Genomic DNA, 15647 nt, shown 5'->3' with positions numbered 1-15647 from the left:
AGTCCATAGTAGGTAATTACATAGAGTTTAAAATATCTGACGTTGCTTGGAAGCACACAAAGCTCTGTCAGCTGCAAGCAGACAGCTGATTTGTAATTTAATTAACATCCTGGCTTGTCCTGTTCTTTGTGGAAAAAAAGCAGGAAAGTATTTCCTTTCACTTTTGAGTTTTGTTTAAAAAAAATTCAAATGGAGCACCTGGGAGAGCTTTTTATTTCTCCCATCAGTGCTGTTACTTACATTCTTCTCCAAACTGGAAAAATGCCTCTTTCAAGGGTTCTTTGGGCAAGCCATATTGCTAATTGTGGGTCATTGTTTTTTTAAAGGGTGATTATTTTGAAGATAGATCTGGCTGCAAAGTACTTACTTATTCAACAAACATTTATCAAGTACCTCCTATGTGGCAGGCACTAGAGGTCAGCAGTAAACCAAGCAGGTGGGGCCCTTGACCCCATGGGGAGAGGGGCGGGGACGGTTAGTTCAGTGGAGGAGACAAACATCCAGCGAATCATCACAGAAATAAATGTAAAATAAAAATGTGCCAAGGTTTATGAAGAATAAGGACAGGGTGCCCTGAAAGCCTATGAAGCAGGGAGCAGTGTGCGTTGTGCAGAGGCAGGGAGAGAACTTCCTAATCTGGGAAGTCAGGAGGTCACCTTGAGGAAGTGAAGGGGAAAATTATGTAGTCTCTCTTGCCTTTCCTCCTCCCATTTTTCTCCTGTCTGAAACTACCTACCTCCACCCCCAGATTTGCAACCTATATGTAACCATTCTGAAAGAATGGATTGGAATAACAGAAATAAAACTGTGCTCCAGTCAGGATATCATTCAGAGAATTCATTTCAAATTAAAGAAATGAATATAAATATTGATCTGATCATTGCACTGAACATTCATCTTTTCTTGTTTTCTTTTTTACCCATGTTTTCCCTCCAGAGAGGAAGGCAGTGAGTAGGAGTGAGGATGCAGTAGGTATATAAAAGTGATGAGACACAAGTCACAGATAGGCTGAGGCATCATGGAAAAAGGAAGAAGCTGGAGAAAAGGATTTGCTGGGTACAGACTGCAGAAATCTTATTAAAGGAAATCCCTAAAAGTAAATATCAAAGTGTTTAAACAAATCATTGTTCTCAAAATAAGAAGGTGGCTGGCAGGGCCTAGATGGGAATACTCAATTATGGAACTTAAATTTCTACAGCCTTGAGATGAAATGGAAATCTTTTGTTTTCACATGGTTCATCATTGAGCTCGTTTTCTTTGTCCTTTTGGTTTTCTGTTTTTTTTCTGAGATTCACTTACCTCTTCCTTAAGGATCCCTTTGAAATTCTGTTATTATTATTATTTTGTTTTTACCAACTTCTTGCTTCTAGAATATGTGCTTCCTTTCAGCCCAAGCACATTTTTTAAATTAAGAGGCTTTCTTCCAGAAGCAGCACTCAATCAGTCAACACAGGCCTATTGGACACACACTATGTATGTAGCATTCTAGCCTGACCACTCTGCAGGATACAAAGATACATATCAGGGTTCTTACCCTCAAAGAACTTGGATTACAGAGGGACAGATAAAACTTGACACAGAGAACATGGTTTGTCAGTATAGTTAACAGAGACAGTGAAACTAACAAGTTTTTTAATGTCAGGCTTTGTGTAAGGAACTGTAATTATTACTTAATTTTATACCTGCTTCATAATGCTACTATCAGCCTTAAGTGGGATAATTTCTGTGACATTCTTAGCAAAGCGTTCATGGATAGTATTCACTATTAGGTATGATAATATGCCACCTATTCATGTGCACACAAACATGTTCTAGCTCTCCAGCTTTTGATTTGTTCCTTCCCCCTCTCTCTCTTTCTCTTTCTCTCTCTCATCAGTACTGTGCCAACTCCTGCTACAAGGGGGAAGTAGAGCACTTTTTATGAAGCAACAGAGGTAAACTCAGATTTTTATTTATGAAACCTTGAAATATTTCCAATTTCTGGATCAGTTATCATGCACTGTGCCAGCAAAATGCCATCTTCCAAATTGCACCAGAGAACCTCCAGTGACAGATCAGGCACATGTAAGATTCCGTTTTTAAATTCTGGGAAATTCAGGATGGTTTGTTCTGACTCACACAAGCATCAGCAGAATGTACTGAGCAGAGCCTGGTCAGACTTCCTTAGCCTTTTTCTGTCTGTGTAGGGGGGACTGTGGTAGAAAATGAGTATGAGTATAACTGCATGCAAGCTCAGCTGGGAGGGCTTTCTGATTATGCAGATCATGTTATTGCTCAGATAATTACAGTTTAATTCAGTTAAACTTACATTTACTGATCTCTTTTTATGTGTCATTTGTCGGTTAGGCATTGGAGATTCAGAGATGAACATGACTCTACCTCTGCTCTTGAGGCATTTGTGAGCTACTAGGGGAGATAGGCACATGGACAGGTCATTACAGTATGAAGTTCCTATTCATTGACAAAATCCTATGCAGAACACTATGGGAGCATAAAGGGGATACAGATTTCCGACCTTTGAAGTCAGAGAATGCTTCTGAGGAGGCAACACTAAATCTGATAATCAAGGACCTAAAAAAGTTTGCTTGATGAAGGAATCTGGGGTTGGGGACAGGGTTAAGCTTCAGAACGGGGAGGAGGATAGAATTCCAGAAGTCAGGGGCAAAATGAACTAAGACAGGGAGACATAAGTAGTATACCAGGCATCCCTGTCTTGAGCACCTATCCTGCCTCTACTCCCCTTAGAGCTGAAACAGGAAATATAATTTGTTTACAAAGTTTCTTTATTATTATTATTATTATTATTATTATTATTATTATACTTCAAGTTCTAGGGTACATGTGCACAACATGCAGGTTTGTTACATATGTATACATGTGCCATGTTGGTGTGCTACACCCATTAACTCATCATTTACATTAGGTATATCTCCTAATGCTATCCCCCCCCCTCCCTCCACCGCATGACAGGTCCCAGTGTGTGATGTTCTCCACCCTGTGTCCAAGTGTTCTCATTGTTCAATTCCCACCTATGAGTGAGAACATGCAGTGTTTGGTTTTCTGTCCTTGTGATAGTTTGCTCAGAATAATGGTTTCCAGCTTCATCCATGTCCCTACAAAGGACATGAACTTATCCTTCTATATGGCTGCATAGTATTCGACGGTGTATATGTGCCACATTTTCTTAATACGGTCTATCATTGATGGATGTTTGGGTTGGTTCCAAGTCTTTGGTATTGTGAATAGTGCCTCAATAAACATACGTGTGCATGTGTCTTTATAGCAGCATGATTTACAATCCTTTGGGTATGTACCCAGTAATGGGATGGCTGGGTCAAATGGTATTTCTAGTTCTAGATCCTTGAGGAATCGCCACACTGTCTTCCACAATGGTGGAAGTAGTTTACAGTTCCACCAACAGTGTAAAAGTGTTCCTATTTCTCCGCATCCTCTCCAGCACCTGTTGTTTCCTGACTTTTAATGATCGCCATTGTAACTGAGTGAGATGGTATCTCATTGTGGTTCTTATTTGCATTTCTCTGATGGCCAGTGATGATGAGCATTTTTTCATGTGTTTGTTGGCTGCATAAATGTCTTCTTTTGAGAAGTGTCTGTTCATATCCTTTGCCCACTTTTTGATGGGGTTGTTTTATTTTTTTTCTTGTAAATTTGTTTAAGTTCTTTGTGGATTCTGGATATTAGCCCTTTGTCAGATGGGTAGATTGTAAAAATTTTCTCCCATTCTGTAGTTTGCCTGTTCACTCTGATGGTAGTTTCTTTTGCTGTGCAGAAGCTCTTTAGTTTAATTAGATCCCATTTGTCAATTTTGGCTTTTGTTGCCATTGCTTATGGTGTTTTAGACATGGAGTTCTTGCCCATCCATGCCTATGTCCTGAGTGGTATTGCCTAAGTTTTCTTCTAGGGTTTTTATGGTTTTAGGTCTAACATTTAAGTCTTTAATCCATCTTGAATTAATTTTTGTATAAGGTGTAAAGAAGGATTCCCGTTTCAGCTTTCTATATATGGCTAGCCAGTTTTCCCAGCACCATTTATTAAATAGGGAGTTATTTCCCCATTTCTTGTTTTTGTCAGGTTTGTCAAAGATCAGATGGTTGTAGATGTGTGGTATTATTTCTGAGGGCTCTGTTCTGTTCCATTGGTCTATACCTACCATGCTGTTTTGGTTACTGTAGCCTTGTAGTATAGTTTGAAGTCAGGTAGCATGATGCCTCCAGCTTTGTTCTTTTGGCTTAGGATTGTCTTGGCAACGTGGGCTCCTCTTTGGTTCCAAATGAACTTTAACGTACCTTCCATGCTCATGGTTAGGAAGAATCAATATCGTGAAAATGGCCATACTGCCCAAGGTAATTTATAGATTCAATGCCATCCCCATCAAGCTACCAATGACTTTCCTCACAGAATTACAAAGTTTCTTTTACTCAAGTCCCCTTCAACAGACCAAGCTGAGGAGAGAAAAAGAAGAAAGCACAGACTTCAATACAGAGGCCTTCTGCCAATGGCCCTCATTTTGTAGGCAATATAGAAATCCTCAAAGGTGCCCAGAATGACATTAGTACCTACGAGACAAGCCTTGGAATGAAAAGTTTGACTCATAATTACCCAGAATGTTAGGGTTGATTCTTAGTCAGGGTGTAAGAATATTTCCTAAACATTTTATTTCCTGAAGATAAAGTTGTCCTCTAAACACCTTTGAGTCCTAACTAACTTAGAAGACTAAGTGCTCTTTCTCTAGAGTGAAATTAACATGTATTTGAAACCTGGTTTGCCACTTTCCAGGTATGTAAGCTTAGAATAATATCTAATTATCTGAGTCTAAGATAAAGAGAATAACACCTATGTCTCATATGGTGATGATGGATATAAAGCATTTAATATGGCTCCAGGTACATTAACTGTAGCTGGTATTATTATTGGTTGTAATATTGCATTAGTGTTAGGATTAGCATTAATGTTGGTGTTAATGTTAATCCTAGTGTTATAAATCAGTATCTTTGTTCAGCCAAAGGAAATAAGATTTGAATATGAGCAGAGAAATTCTGCTATATCATATCAGGGTGATTCCTTTGGAAGCTTGAATTTGAGTTAAAGATGTGACTTTCTCATCAGTTCTTGTCATTTCTTGCTTAGTCATAGGCTGAAGACTCAAAGAAAAGAAAACACAGGAATGTCTGGTTGGCACTGGGCAGAGTATTATTTAGGGCCACGGTCTCTTGGATGACTCCCTATTGTCTACAGTGGACACCAATCTGCCTTCCAGTCTCCTCCTGCCACACTGTACCTTACATCCCAAGCTTCTTCCAAGTCTTATATCAGCTCACTAGAAGCAGACCTAAGATGAGATTTCATGTGTGCATGATTTATGGAGGGCAGTTCCAAGAAAAAAAAAAAACATAGGGAGTAAGGGAAGCACAAAGGAACTGTGCAGAAATATAGGTTCAGCTACAGTCTAAATTTAAGCTAATCTCGCTGGATACTTTGTAGTGTAATTCACATCACGGGATTTGTCTCACCGTGAGGTATGAGAGTTGGGGTTCAAATATGACTCCTGTGGACATCCAAGAGAGCAGGCTTCAATCACCTAAGGGTAATGTTCCTGAAAAGTATGCAGATATGAGCCTTCAATGGGTAAAAAAGATTTCTATGAATTTGGATGGGGACACAGTAGCATCTGCTACAATCCACTTTAAGACCTCACTGTTCCCTCAAACATCATCCCCTCTTACCACATGTCTCTTCACATGTTGTGCCTTTGGCTGGAATATCTTTTACCTCTTTATGGTATTCCAGACCTTGTTTCAAACTGAGAAGCTGCAGCCAGCCAGCCAGCCACAAATGCTTACCCATTTCTGCTCCCACAGAACTGAGTTTATCACGAGGTATGGTAGCTTATCTGTGCACAAGTATAACTCAGTAATTTATGGTCTTCTTGAGGTCAAGAGTTGTTCTTTTCAGTTCATATTCTTAGCATATACTGAAATGAATGATGAGGAGAAAGATATATAGTACTTAATAGTCTGATGTCCTTTTAGATTGTGTCAAGCAAATGATGTGATTGTCCTTTTTACTTGAACCTGAGTTCACACCATTTTATAGTGAAAAAGTTTTCATCCAGTAGCCAAAATAGTATTGTGGCTTAAGCAAGTGATATCTATTTCACCCATTTGTGTAATGGTAGCTCATGGCTATATTCAACAAACACTTACTGAGCATATGTGTTGTGCATTTGACTAAAGACTGGAGATGTGAGAATAAACAATACCAATGTGGTCCCAGTCCTTACAAGATTTTACAGTTCCGTGGAAAAACACAGAAAATACACAACCATATAGCATGACAAGAGTTGTAATTGGAGACTATAGGGAGTTATGGAAACATGCACATGAAGAAGTTCTGGAGATCTGTTGCACAACAAAGTGAATATAAGTAACACTACTGAACAGTATACTTAAAAATGGTTAAAATGGTCAAAATTTTTATGTATATTTTACCACAAATTTTAAAAGAAGCTTAAAAATGAGAATCAATAGTTTGTTTATATTTATTTTATAATTATTGGAGTGAGAATGTTGAGAACAAAAGTAATTCAGGGCTGGGTGCGGTGGCTCACGCCTGTAATCCTAGCACTTTGGGAGGCTGAGGTGGACGGATCACCTGCGGTAGGAATTTGAGACCAGCCTGGCTAAGATGGTGAAAACCCGGCTCTACTAAAAATAAAAAAAATAGCCAGGCGTGGTGGTGCCCGCCTGTAGTCCCAGCTACTCGGGAGGCTGAGGCAGGAGAATTGCTCGAACTCGGGAAGCAGAGGTTGCAGTGAGCTGAGATCATGCCATTGTACTCCAGCCTGGGGTGACAAGAGCTGGAGTCTGTCTCATAAAAAAAAAAAAGTAATTCAGAAGTAATGGGGCTTCAGCATATATAGTAGGGTTATGGCAGTGTAAGAAAGCTTGTATTCTGTCCTGTGGGCAGTGTGAGCCATTGGAAGTTTTCAAGAAGGACTTTATCAGCTTGTGATTCACAAAGTCCCCTGGATCAGTGTAGAGAATTTATGGGAAACGGGCAACCCCATAGACAGGCCAGCCAGGCCAGAGGCTGTTTCTATAGCCCAGCTGAGAGCTTATGGGATCCTGAACATGGACAGTGTTGGTGGGGGTATGGGAAGAATAAGGAGAGTGTGGACTCAAGTATTATTTAGGATATAAATCAGGCAGACTCATCAACTTATTAAATTGGCAAATGGCAGCAGGCAAAAGACAGGATGGAGTCTGATTGACTCCTACTTTTCTGGCTCAGATGACAACATAGATGGTAGTGCCTTTATGAGAGAATCAAAAATGTGGAGCAGACGTGGGAGTTAATGGGTTGAAAGCCAGAGAAACTAAAATGGGCGCAAGTGTGACATTATTCCACTCATAATGGGCATAACTGATCAAAAGTGAATGTTAAATTTGATCCATGTTTCTGAGGCAGATTACATTCCCAAATTATTCATAAGTTTAGATAAACAAAAGCATGGTATTTGCAGTTCACAGAAATGTTCCAACCTCATTGTGTCGTGTATTCTCAGTGATTTTTTTTTTTCTACTAAGCAGCCAGTTCAGTTTTCAGACTTGGACTTTATCTCTTTTTGGGGTAGAGGAGAGGCTGATGATAACTGAAAGAGGATTCAGATTGTAATGATCTGGATAGGGTCTTGGCGCTGATGCCCGTCAGTTAAGGTGACTCTTGACAAGTACCTTAACTTCTTGGAGTGTTAGTTTTCTCATAGGTAAAATGGCCAAGAATGATTGCAATGGAACAAGTATGTGAGAGTTCTTTGGAAATTGCAGTTATGGCATTGTTATTTTTGTTAAGAGAGATATTACTTGGGACATTGAGGAAAGCCCACCCTGCCCCAGAAAGTATAAGTATTGATAATCTGCTTCTGAGGAAGAGTGAACAACAGATTGAATTACCATCCCTGGAGTGGTTCTTGTTATTTTTCCACTATGAGTCAGTCTGAGAGCTGATGTCCTAGAAATTATATATATATATATATATATATATATATATATATATATATATGTATATGTATATGAAAACAACCATTGATGATAACAATAATGGAACACTGGGAAAAAGTTAGACATCACAATTAAGCCTGTGATGGTGTTATGACAATGTTTAGATCCCTGCTCCCAATATCCCTGTGTTATGCACAAGGAACATAGGCAAAGTAAAGCAAACTAACACTTTATTATCTGATTAAGAGGTCAGATGTAGAGGGTTCCCTTTCATCTTTCCCAGGTAGGACGATAGCCTTGAACAATGGAACTCTAAAGGGACAGATCCAAGGGAAAAGGGGTACAAACTAGAAAAAGACAAAGAAATAGGATGGAGACCCAGGCTGAGGCCAAAAATGGAGACAGACCCCAAGAAGAGGGCTGAGTTCCCTCAGAGCATTCCTAACCCTGAACATTTTTTTTTTCTCTGCCAACTTCCTTATATCTGTTTGGAAGACTCAAACAATAATCTTTACTGGTACAGTCATGTGTAAGCAAGATGGTTAAGAAAAGAGGAAAAGGGAACAAGAGAGAAGAAGTATTTACCTCTGTCCCCTCAGGGAGCCATCACAATATAGGCAGATAACTTGCCTTGATTTTTAAAGTTCTTTAAAAGAGCTAGCTCTGCTTCTAAAAATTGTGATCTTTTGTCCTGGAATCTGACTAACCCAAATCAATACTCCTTCTCCTAGGGAGTGAAGTAAAGAAAGATAAAGTTGTCTTCTCTTTGAGTCTAATACAAATAATGTGGGTGACAAAATTTTTTCCTCATTTCAAAAGGAACTTAAATCACTCACAAATTCTGAAAGAAAATTAAGTTTTCTAAATGGGGTATATTGGAATTCTGTTTTCTTCTTGCTCAGTACTTTTTTCTTCTCCATCCATAACCTAGAATTTTTAACACATACTTAGCTACTCTGGTCAGGAGGGTTACCTCCTCACTTACTTGAGTAACGTAAATGTTCTGTCTCATTTGTTATCACCTTTCTGTAGCTCATAAACAAAGAGAGTATATTATCAGGCAGAAACAAGTCTGGACATTGGTCAATATTCGTGGTTAACTCAGTTTTGCTTGCATTTGACCTGGTCTATGGTGACCGCCAGAAGAGTCTGCAGCAAAGCCCATTTGGTGAAGTCAACAGTAGGTGCACACTGTGTCCTATTGATGAAATTAGAATATGAAGTTCAGTCTGTATCCTTTACAAACACTGATATATACATACTTGTCCTTTCTTTTCTTTTCTCCTAGAAGTATCGATATCAAGATGAGGACGCTCCACATGATCATTCCTTACCTCGACTAACCCATGAAGTAAGAGGCCCAGAACTCGTGCATGTATCAGAAAAGAACCTCTCTCAAATAGAAAATGTCCATGGATACGTCTTGCAGTCTCATATTTCTCCTCTGAAGGTCAGTTATATTGCTCTTCCGACTTTATAGTTGGTGACAGTAGTTGGTCTTAATTGCTAATGGAGATGTTTGCTGGCCCGATTAAATGAGGCTCTTTTAAAACATCATAGAGGACACGGGTTGCCAAAGGGTCTTTCTTGTGCATTGGAGGCCCACCTTGTATTTTTGGGACATATTTTTATTGCAATTGTTTGAATATCTGGAAAAATCATTTTAGTTTCTGAGAATGGAGTAAAGAAAGCGCCAAGAGTGAAACACTGAAAGGGAAAATAAGCTAACCACATATTTTTAAACCCCAAGTACATCAAGGTTTTGCTCAGATGCCCTCTGTTTGTCAGTACTCATGGTCCGACAAAGGGAGCAAATATAACATGATCACATCTAATGATTGCCTTACTGTCTAAACTATAAAGGAAAATGTGTGAGTTGTCTAATCAATTCCTCTATTTTATCCTAGAGAAAATTGTTTACTAGATTTATTTCAATTCCGTGTCATACTTTTCCCAACACTTTCTACTTTTTAAAATTTAATTTTAAACAATTGCTTGATAAATTATATTTCGACAAGAAGAAGGTATAATTAAATGAGAAAAATACTTTTCTATGCCCCTTGGCTGTACAAATTACACTGCCTTTTTTTTTTTTTTTTTTTTTGACTGAACTGGCGCTACTGGATTTTGTGTTTTGGATAAAAAGCTTATAAAGATTGATTAAAGTTTAAAAAGAAAAAAATCAGAATATGGCTGAAATAACAGAATTGAAATGGAAAAAATAAAAGCACCTACCAATTAACTCCTTAGTAATTATTGCTAAACAAAAATTTCTTTCATCACCTAGAACATTCATTTCGCCAGCACTTCTACATAGCTGTGCTACGATAAACAATATAGACATAAAAGTGTCTCCCATGTTCTCTGGATCTTATTATACCTGCAAAAACATCTAAGAGAGGTTAACTTATGCTTAACCTTACGTTTCAAATTTTGGAACATTTCAAACATATTGGTATGCTAAAAATGTATTATCAAATAAATTAGCTATAGCTACTACCAATACATAAAAGTATTAGACCAATTGTCAAATTCCAGTAAATATTATATAGTAAGTAAAAATATGTAAATATTAATATTATGCTTCTGGGATTCATTGTGCAAATCTCCGGAATTTCTTTGCAAGTATTTGGATGACTGGTGAAAATGAGTATGTTTAACCTGGAGAAGAAAAGATTAAGAATTGGGGGATATGGGACTAAACCTTTTTTACCTCAAGAGCTGTCATCTGAAAAACACGACATCGATGTCATGTGGAAGGCAGAAGCAGATCCACTGTGCATAACTGACAGGAATGTATATTATATTTGGGATCATTTTAACACCACAGCTCCTGACATTTATAGCTACTCAAAAAAATTATAGACTACTTCATGAGACAGAAGTTCCCTATCCCTAGAAATCTTTCAGCAATGGATAATGACTCGTCAGAGGTTTTGTAGAAAAGACTCCTTCTTCCGCAGAAGGGTAAACAAAATTGTCTTTAAGGTCCTGTTTAGGAATCAGAATTCTGTGTTCAGTATAGAATCTTGCTGATTCTTAGAGTTAGACAGTACTCTTTAATATTGTCTAACAATTGCTGATCCTTACTCTGTTTACAAACCACTGAAAATTGAGAAAGGGCAGGGCCGAGAGACTGAACTGCATTGAAGGTACTTACATTTCAGTTTTATTCTTTCAAACTGGTTGAAAAACTCCCTATAAGAACCTCCATAGATCAAGCACAGTGGCCCGCACCTGTAGTCTCAGCATTTTGGGAAGCTGAGGTGGGAGGACCGCTGATCCCAGGACTTCAAGACCAGCCTGGGTAACAAGGCAAGACCTTGTCTCTGCAAAAAATTTAACAAATTAGCCAAGCGAGGTGGCATGCAAGTGTAGTTGCAGGTATGCAGGAGTCTGAGGTGAGAGGATCATTTGAGCCGAGGAAGTTGAGGCTGGAGTAAGCCATGATCACTCCACTGCACTACAGCCTGGGCAACAGAGTGAGACCCTGTCCATGCCGCAACCCCCAACACACAGATGCACAAAATTCGCACCTTTCTCCCTTCCCAACCTTTCCTCCTTAATCAACTCTAGAGCATACCTCCCAAAGAACTTTAGGCTAAGTAAGTAGGATAATCAAGGCTAGCATTTTATATCCTTCTACTAGAATTGATAATATGGTGATTATTAGTATTATATTTAAGTCAACTAATAATGATAGATGAAATATTTGAAATAAGTGCATCTTTTGTCTTATGAGTAGGATTATGCCTGAAAGTAGTGAAATTCCTTGTGTTACTTCTGGGATTCAAAAATGGAATAGGGAGAGTCCAAATTTTATAATTAGTGCTATTATAATTATGAGGGATGCTAGCCTGGTTACAGTAAAAAAAAAAAAAAAATGAGCAGAACAATGAAAGCACCATGGGAGCTTTGTTTTGTATATTAAGTCTTCAGCATATACATGATAATATAATTATCTGAACATCTGCTGTTTTGGTGATTGCACCATCATTTATTATGCTACTCGCTGTCTCATTTGGAAAATATATATCAGAGTTGAGGGGAAAGTATGCTTTTTCTAAAGCTCAGATCTCATATAAACAAAGGAATTGTTCCTATTTTTCCTTTATCCTTTGCCTTCCAGGAATCTTACAATTAACTGTATTCAACTTCAATGGATTTCTCTTAGCCTAGATTTTCTGTTATATTTATGTCACTTCTAACTAATTTCCTAGCCTTTTATTGAGGGCACCTCATGTCAGTTTTAAGAACAGCCAACTATGAATAGCAGGCCCCTGGGATAAAACACCATGGTCCTAATAGATTTTTCTCCTTTTTGGAACCACCAGTTCTGTGGTATGGCCCCAAGGTATTGTGAAGAGGAGGGAAAGGGAAGCTCATCAAGGATTTCTACACTGAGGCTGTGAGGTAGCTATTTTGGGACCAGGATTTTTTTCATCATGACCTTCTCGAGGTGTTGTTTATACTAAACAAGATGTGTTTGAGTTTTTATTTATTTATTTATTTATCTTAAACTTGTATTATAGGTACAGTGGTACATGTGCAGGTTTGTTATATAGGTAAACTGCATATCATGGAGGTTTGGTGTGCAGATTATTTCATCACTAGGTAATAAGCATAGTATCAAATAGGTAGTTTTTCAATCCTCACCCTCCTTCCACCCATCATTTTCAAGTAGGTCTCAGTGTCTGTTGTTCCCTTGTTTGTATCCATATGTACTCATTGTTTAGGTCCCACTTGTAAGTGAGAATATGCAGTATTTGGTTTTCTGTTCCTGTGTTAGTATGCTTAGGATAATGGCCTTCAGCTCCATCTATGTTACTGCAAAGAATATGATCTCATTCTTTTTCTTTTACTTTCTTTTTTGTCTTTTCTTTTTTGAAACGAAGTTTCCCTCTGTCACCCAGGCTGGAGTGCAGTGGCGCAATCTTGGCTCCCTGCAACCTCTCCCTCCCGGGTTCAAGTGATTCTCCTGCCTTAGCCTCCTGAGTAGCTGGGACTACAGATCTCCTGACCTCGTGATCCACCTGCCTCGGCCTCCCGAAGTTTTTATGGCTGTGCAGTATTTTGTAGTGTACACGTACCACATTTTCCTTAACCCAGCTGCTGTTGATGGGCATTTAGGTTGATTCCTTGCCTTTGCTATTGTGAATAGTGCTGCAAGGAATATACCTTTGCGTGTGTCTTAACAGCAGAACAATTTATATTCCTTTGAGTATATATCCATTAATGAGATTGCTTGGTCGAATGACAAGTCTGTTTTAAGTTCTTTGAGAAATTGTCAAACTGCTTTCCACAATAGCTGAAATAATGGTATTCCTACCAGCACTGTATAAGCATTCCCTTTTCACTGCAACCTCACCAGCATCTATTATTTTTTGACGTTTTATAAAAGCCATTCTGACTTGTGTAAGATGGTATCTCTTTGTGGTTTTGATTTGCATTATTCAAATGATTAGTGATGTTGAACATTTTTTCATATGCTTGTTGGCTGCATATATATCTTCTTTTGAAAAGTGTCTGCTCGTGTCCTTTTCCCACTTTTTTTATAGGATTGTTTTTTGGCTTGTTAATGGATTCTGAATGTTAGACCCTTATTGGATGCATAGTTTGCAAAAATTTTCTCCAATTCTGTAGGTTGTCTATTTACTCTGTTGATAGTTTCTTTTGTTGTGTAGAAGCTCTTAAGTTTAATTAGGTCCCATTTGTCAAATTTTGTTTTGGTTAGAATTGTTTTTGACATCTTTGTCATGAAATCTTTACCAGGTTCTTTCCAGAATAGTATTTCCTAAGTTATTTTCCTGGGTGTTTATAGTTTTAGGTTTTGTATTTAAGTCTTTAATCCATCTTGAGTTGATTTTTTGTATGTGGTATAACGAAGGGGTTCAGTCTCAATCTTTTGTATGTGACTAGCCAGTTGTCCCAGCACCATTTATTGACTAGGGAGTCCTTTCCCCATCGCCGGTTTCTGTCCACTTTATTGAAGATAGATAGTTGTCGGTGTGCAGCATTATTGCTGGGCTCTCTATTCTGTTCCCTTGGGCTATGTGTCTGTTTTTCTACCAGTATTATGCTGTTTTGGTTACTGTAGCCCTGTAGTACAGTTTAAAGTCCAAGAATGTGATACTCATAGCTTTGATCTTTTTGCTTAGGATTGCCTTGGCTCTTTGGGTTCTGTTTTGGTTCTATGTGAATTTTAATAGTTCTTTTCTAATTCTTTGAAGAATGTCATTGGCAGTTTGATAGGAATAGCACTGACTGTGTAAATTGCTTTAGAGAGTATGGCCATTTTAACAATGTTGATTCTTCCTATCCATGAGCACAGAATGTTTTCAATTTGTTCGAATCATCTTGGATTTCCTTGAGCAATTTTTTTGTCATCCGTGTTGTAGAGATCTTTTACCTCCATGGTTAGCTGTATTCATAGGTATTTTATTCTTTTTGTGGCTATTGTAAATGAGATTGAGTTCTCGATTTTGCTCTCAGCTTGGATTTTGTTGGTAGATAGGAATGCTTCTGATTTTTGTACACTGGTTTTGTATCCTGAAACTTTGCTGAAGTTGTTTATCAGATCATGGAGCTTTTGGGTAGAGACTAAGGGGTTTTCTAGGTATAGCATCATATCATCTGCAAACAGGAATAGTTTGATCTCTTCTCTTCCTATTTGGATGCCTTTTACCTCTTTCTCTTGCCTGATTGCTTTGTCTAGGATTTCCAGGACTCTGTTGAAAAGGAATGGTGATAGAGGGCATCCTTGTCTTGTTCTGGTTTTCAAGGGGAATGCTTCCAACTTTTGTCCATTCAGTATGATCTGGGATTTTATAGCTCAAGATATGCTTTTAGATTGTCTTAGTAAAGACACTCTGTGTATCTCTCATTCAGCACCAATAGTAATAGGAATAAATGTGTAACATTTTTCTAGGGGGAAAAAATGTCCGATTTAAGGTTGGCCAATTTTGTGATGTAAATATTCCCAGCATGGCTGATTTCAGGCTACCAACCTAAAGCAACTTTTTAAATATGTGGAATTGGAGGCACATGAGGCTCTCATGAGCTAGTATGAGTGAGCTCCAGCACAGCACTGTGATATCAGATTCAAGCACTAGCATTTTTATAGCAATAGGATACATTTCCTAATCAAGTTGTTATTATCACAGTTCAACTGTTGAAAAACTTGCAATGATTAAAATCTAATGGGTTATTTTCTCATAAAGGAAGCCTGTTAGAGTCAGGGAACTGCGAAAAAGGTACAAGGTCTCCATTAGAACTGTCATATTTTCAACTTCTTTGCCTTCTTTTATCTGTCTAGTATTCTTGGGTCAAACACTAAAAGGAAGAAAAGGAGGCAAAACACATAATCAGATGCTTCCCCCAGAATCCTACTGAGAAAACAATGTGACTCTCTAGTATTAATGGAGAATTTACATATGGCATGCCTAAACAGAGTGTGAGATTGCTGGATAACAGTTTAAATGTCACATTGAGTGGGCTCTGAATCATTAGCTGAATAATCTCACGGTCACAGGTTTCAGTATCATTTTCTCCATTGTCGCGTATTACTTGAAGCCTTGGTTCTAAGATTCATCTGTCTTTGGTGCACACCAGCTGCCTAAGTGATAG

At 38.3% G+C, this 15647-nt stretch overlaps 1 protein-coding gene across 10 annotated transcripts in view; it reads left to right on the top strand.

Annotated features, from left to right (window-relative positions):
• The window catches only part of DLG2 (discs large MAGUK scaffold protein 2), a 2193106-nt gene that overhangs the window by 1095755 nt on the left and 1081704 nt on the right, over positions 1–15647 (top strand). For 9 of the 10 annotated variants that reach the window (XM_055355576.2, XM_055355573.2, XM_055355572.2 and 6 more), the window contains one exon: positions 9310–9471. In XM_055355576.2, coding sequence (XP_055211551.2) covers positions 9310–9471 — 162 coding nt within the window. Of the gene's footprint in view, positions 1–8193; positions 8305–9309; positions 9472–15647 lie in introns of those variants that run through there. The other variant, XM_063710714.1, reaches the window with a different exon arrangement.

This window comes from Gorilla gorilla, chromosome 9 (assembly GCF_029281585.2).
Source record: "Gorilla gorilla gorilla isolate KB3781 chromosome 9, NHGRI_mGorGor1-v2.1_pri, whole genome shotgun sequence".
Taxonomy (NCBI): Eukaryota; Metazoa; Chordata; class Mammalia; order Primates; family Hominidae; genus Gorilla; species Gorilla gorilla.
This window is presented reverse-complemented; position numbering and strand designations above follow the sequence as displayed.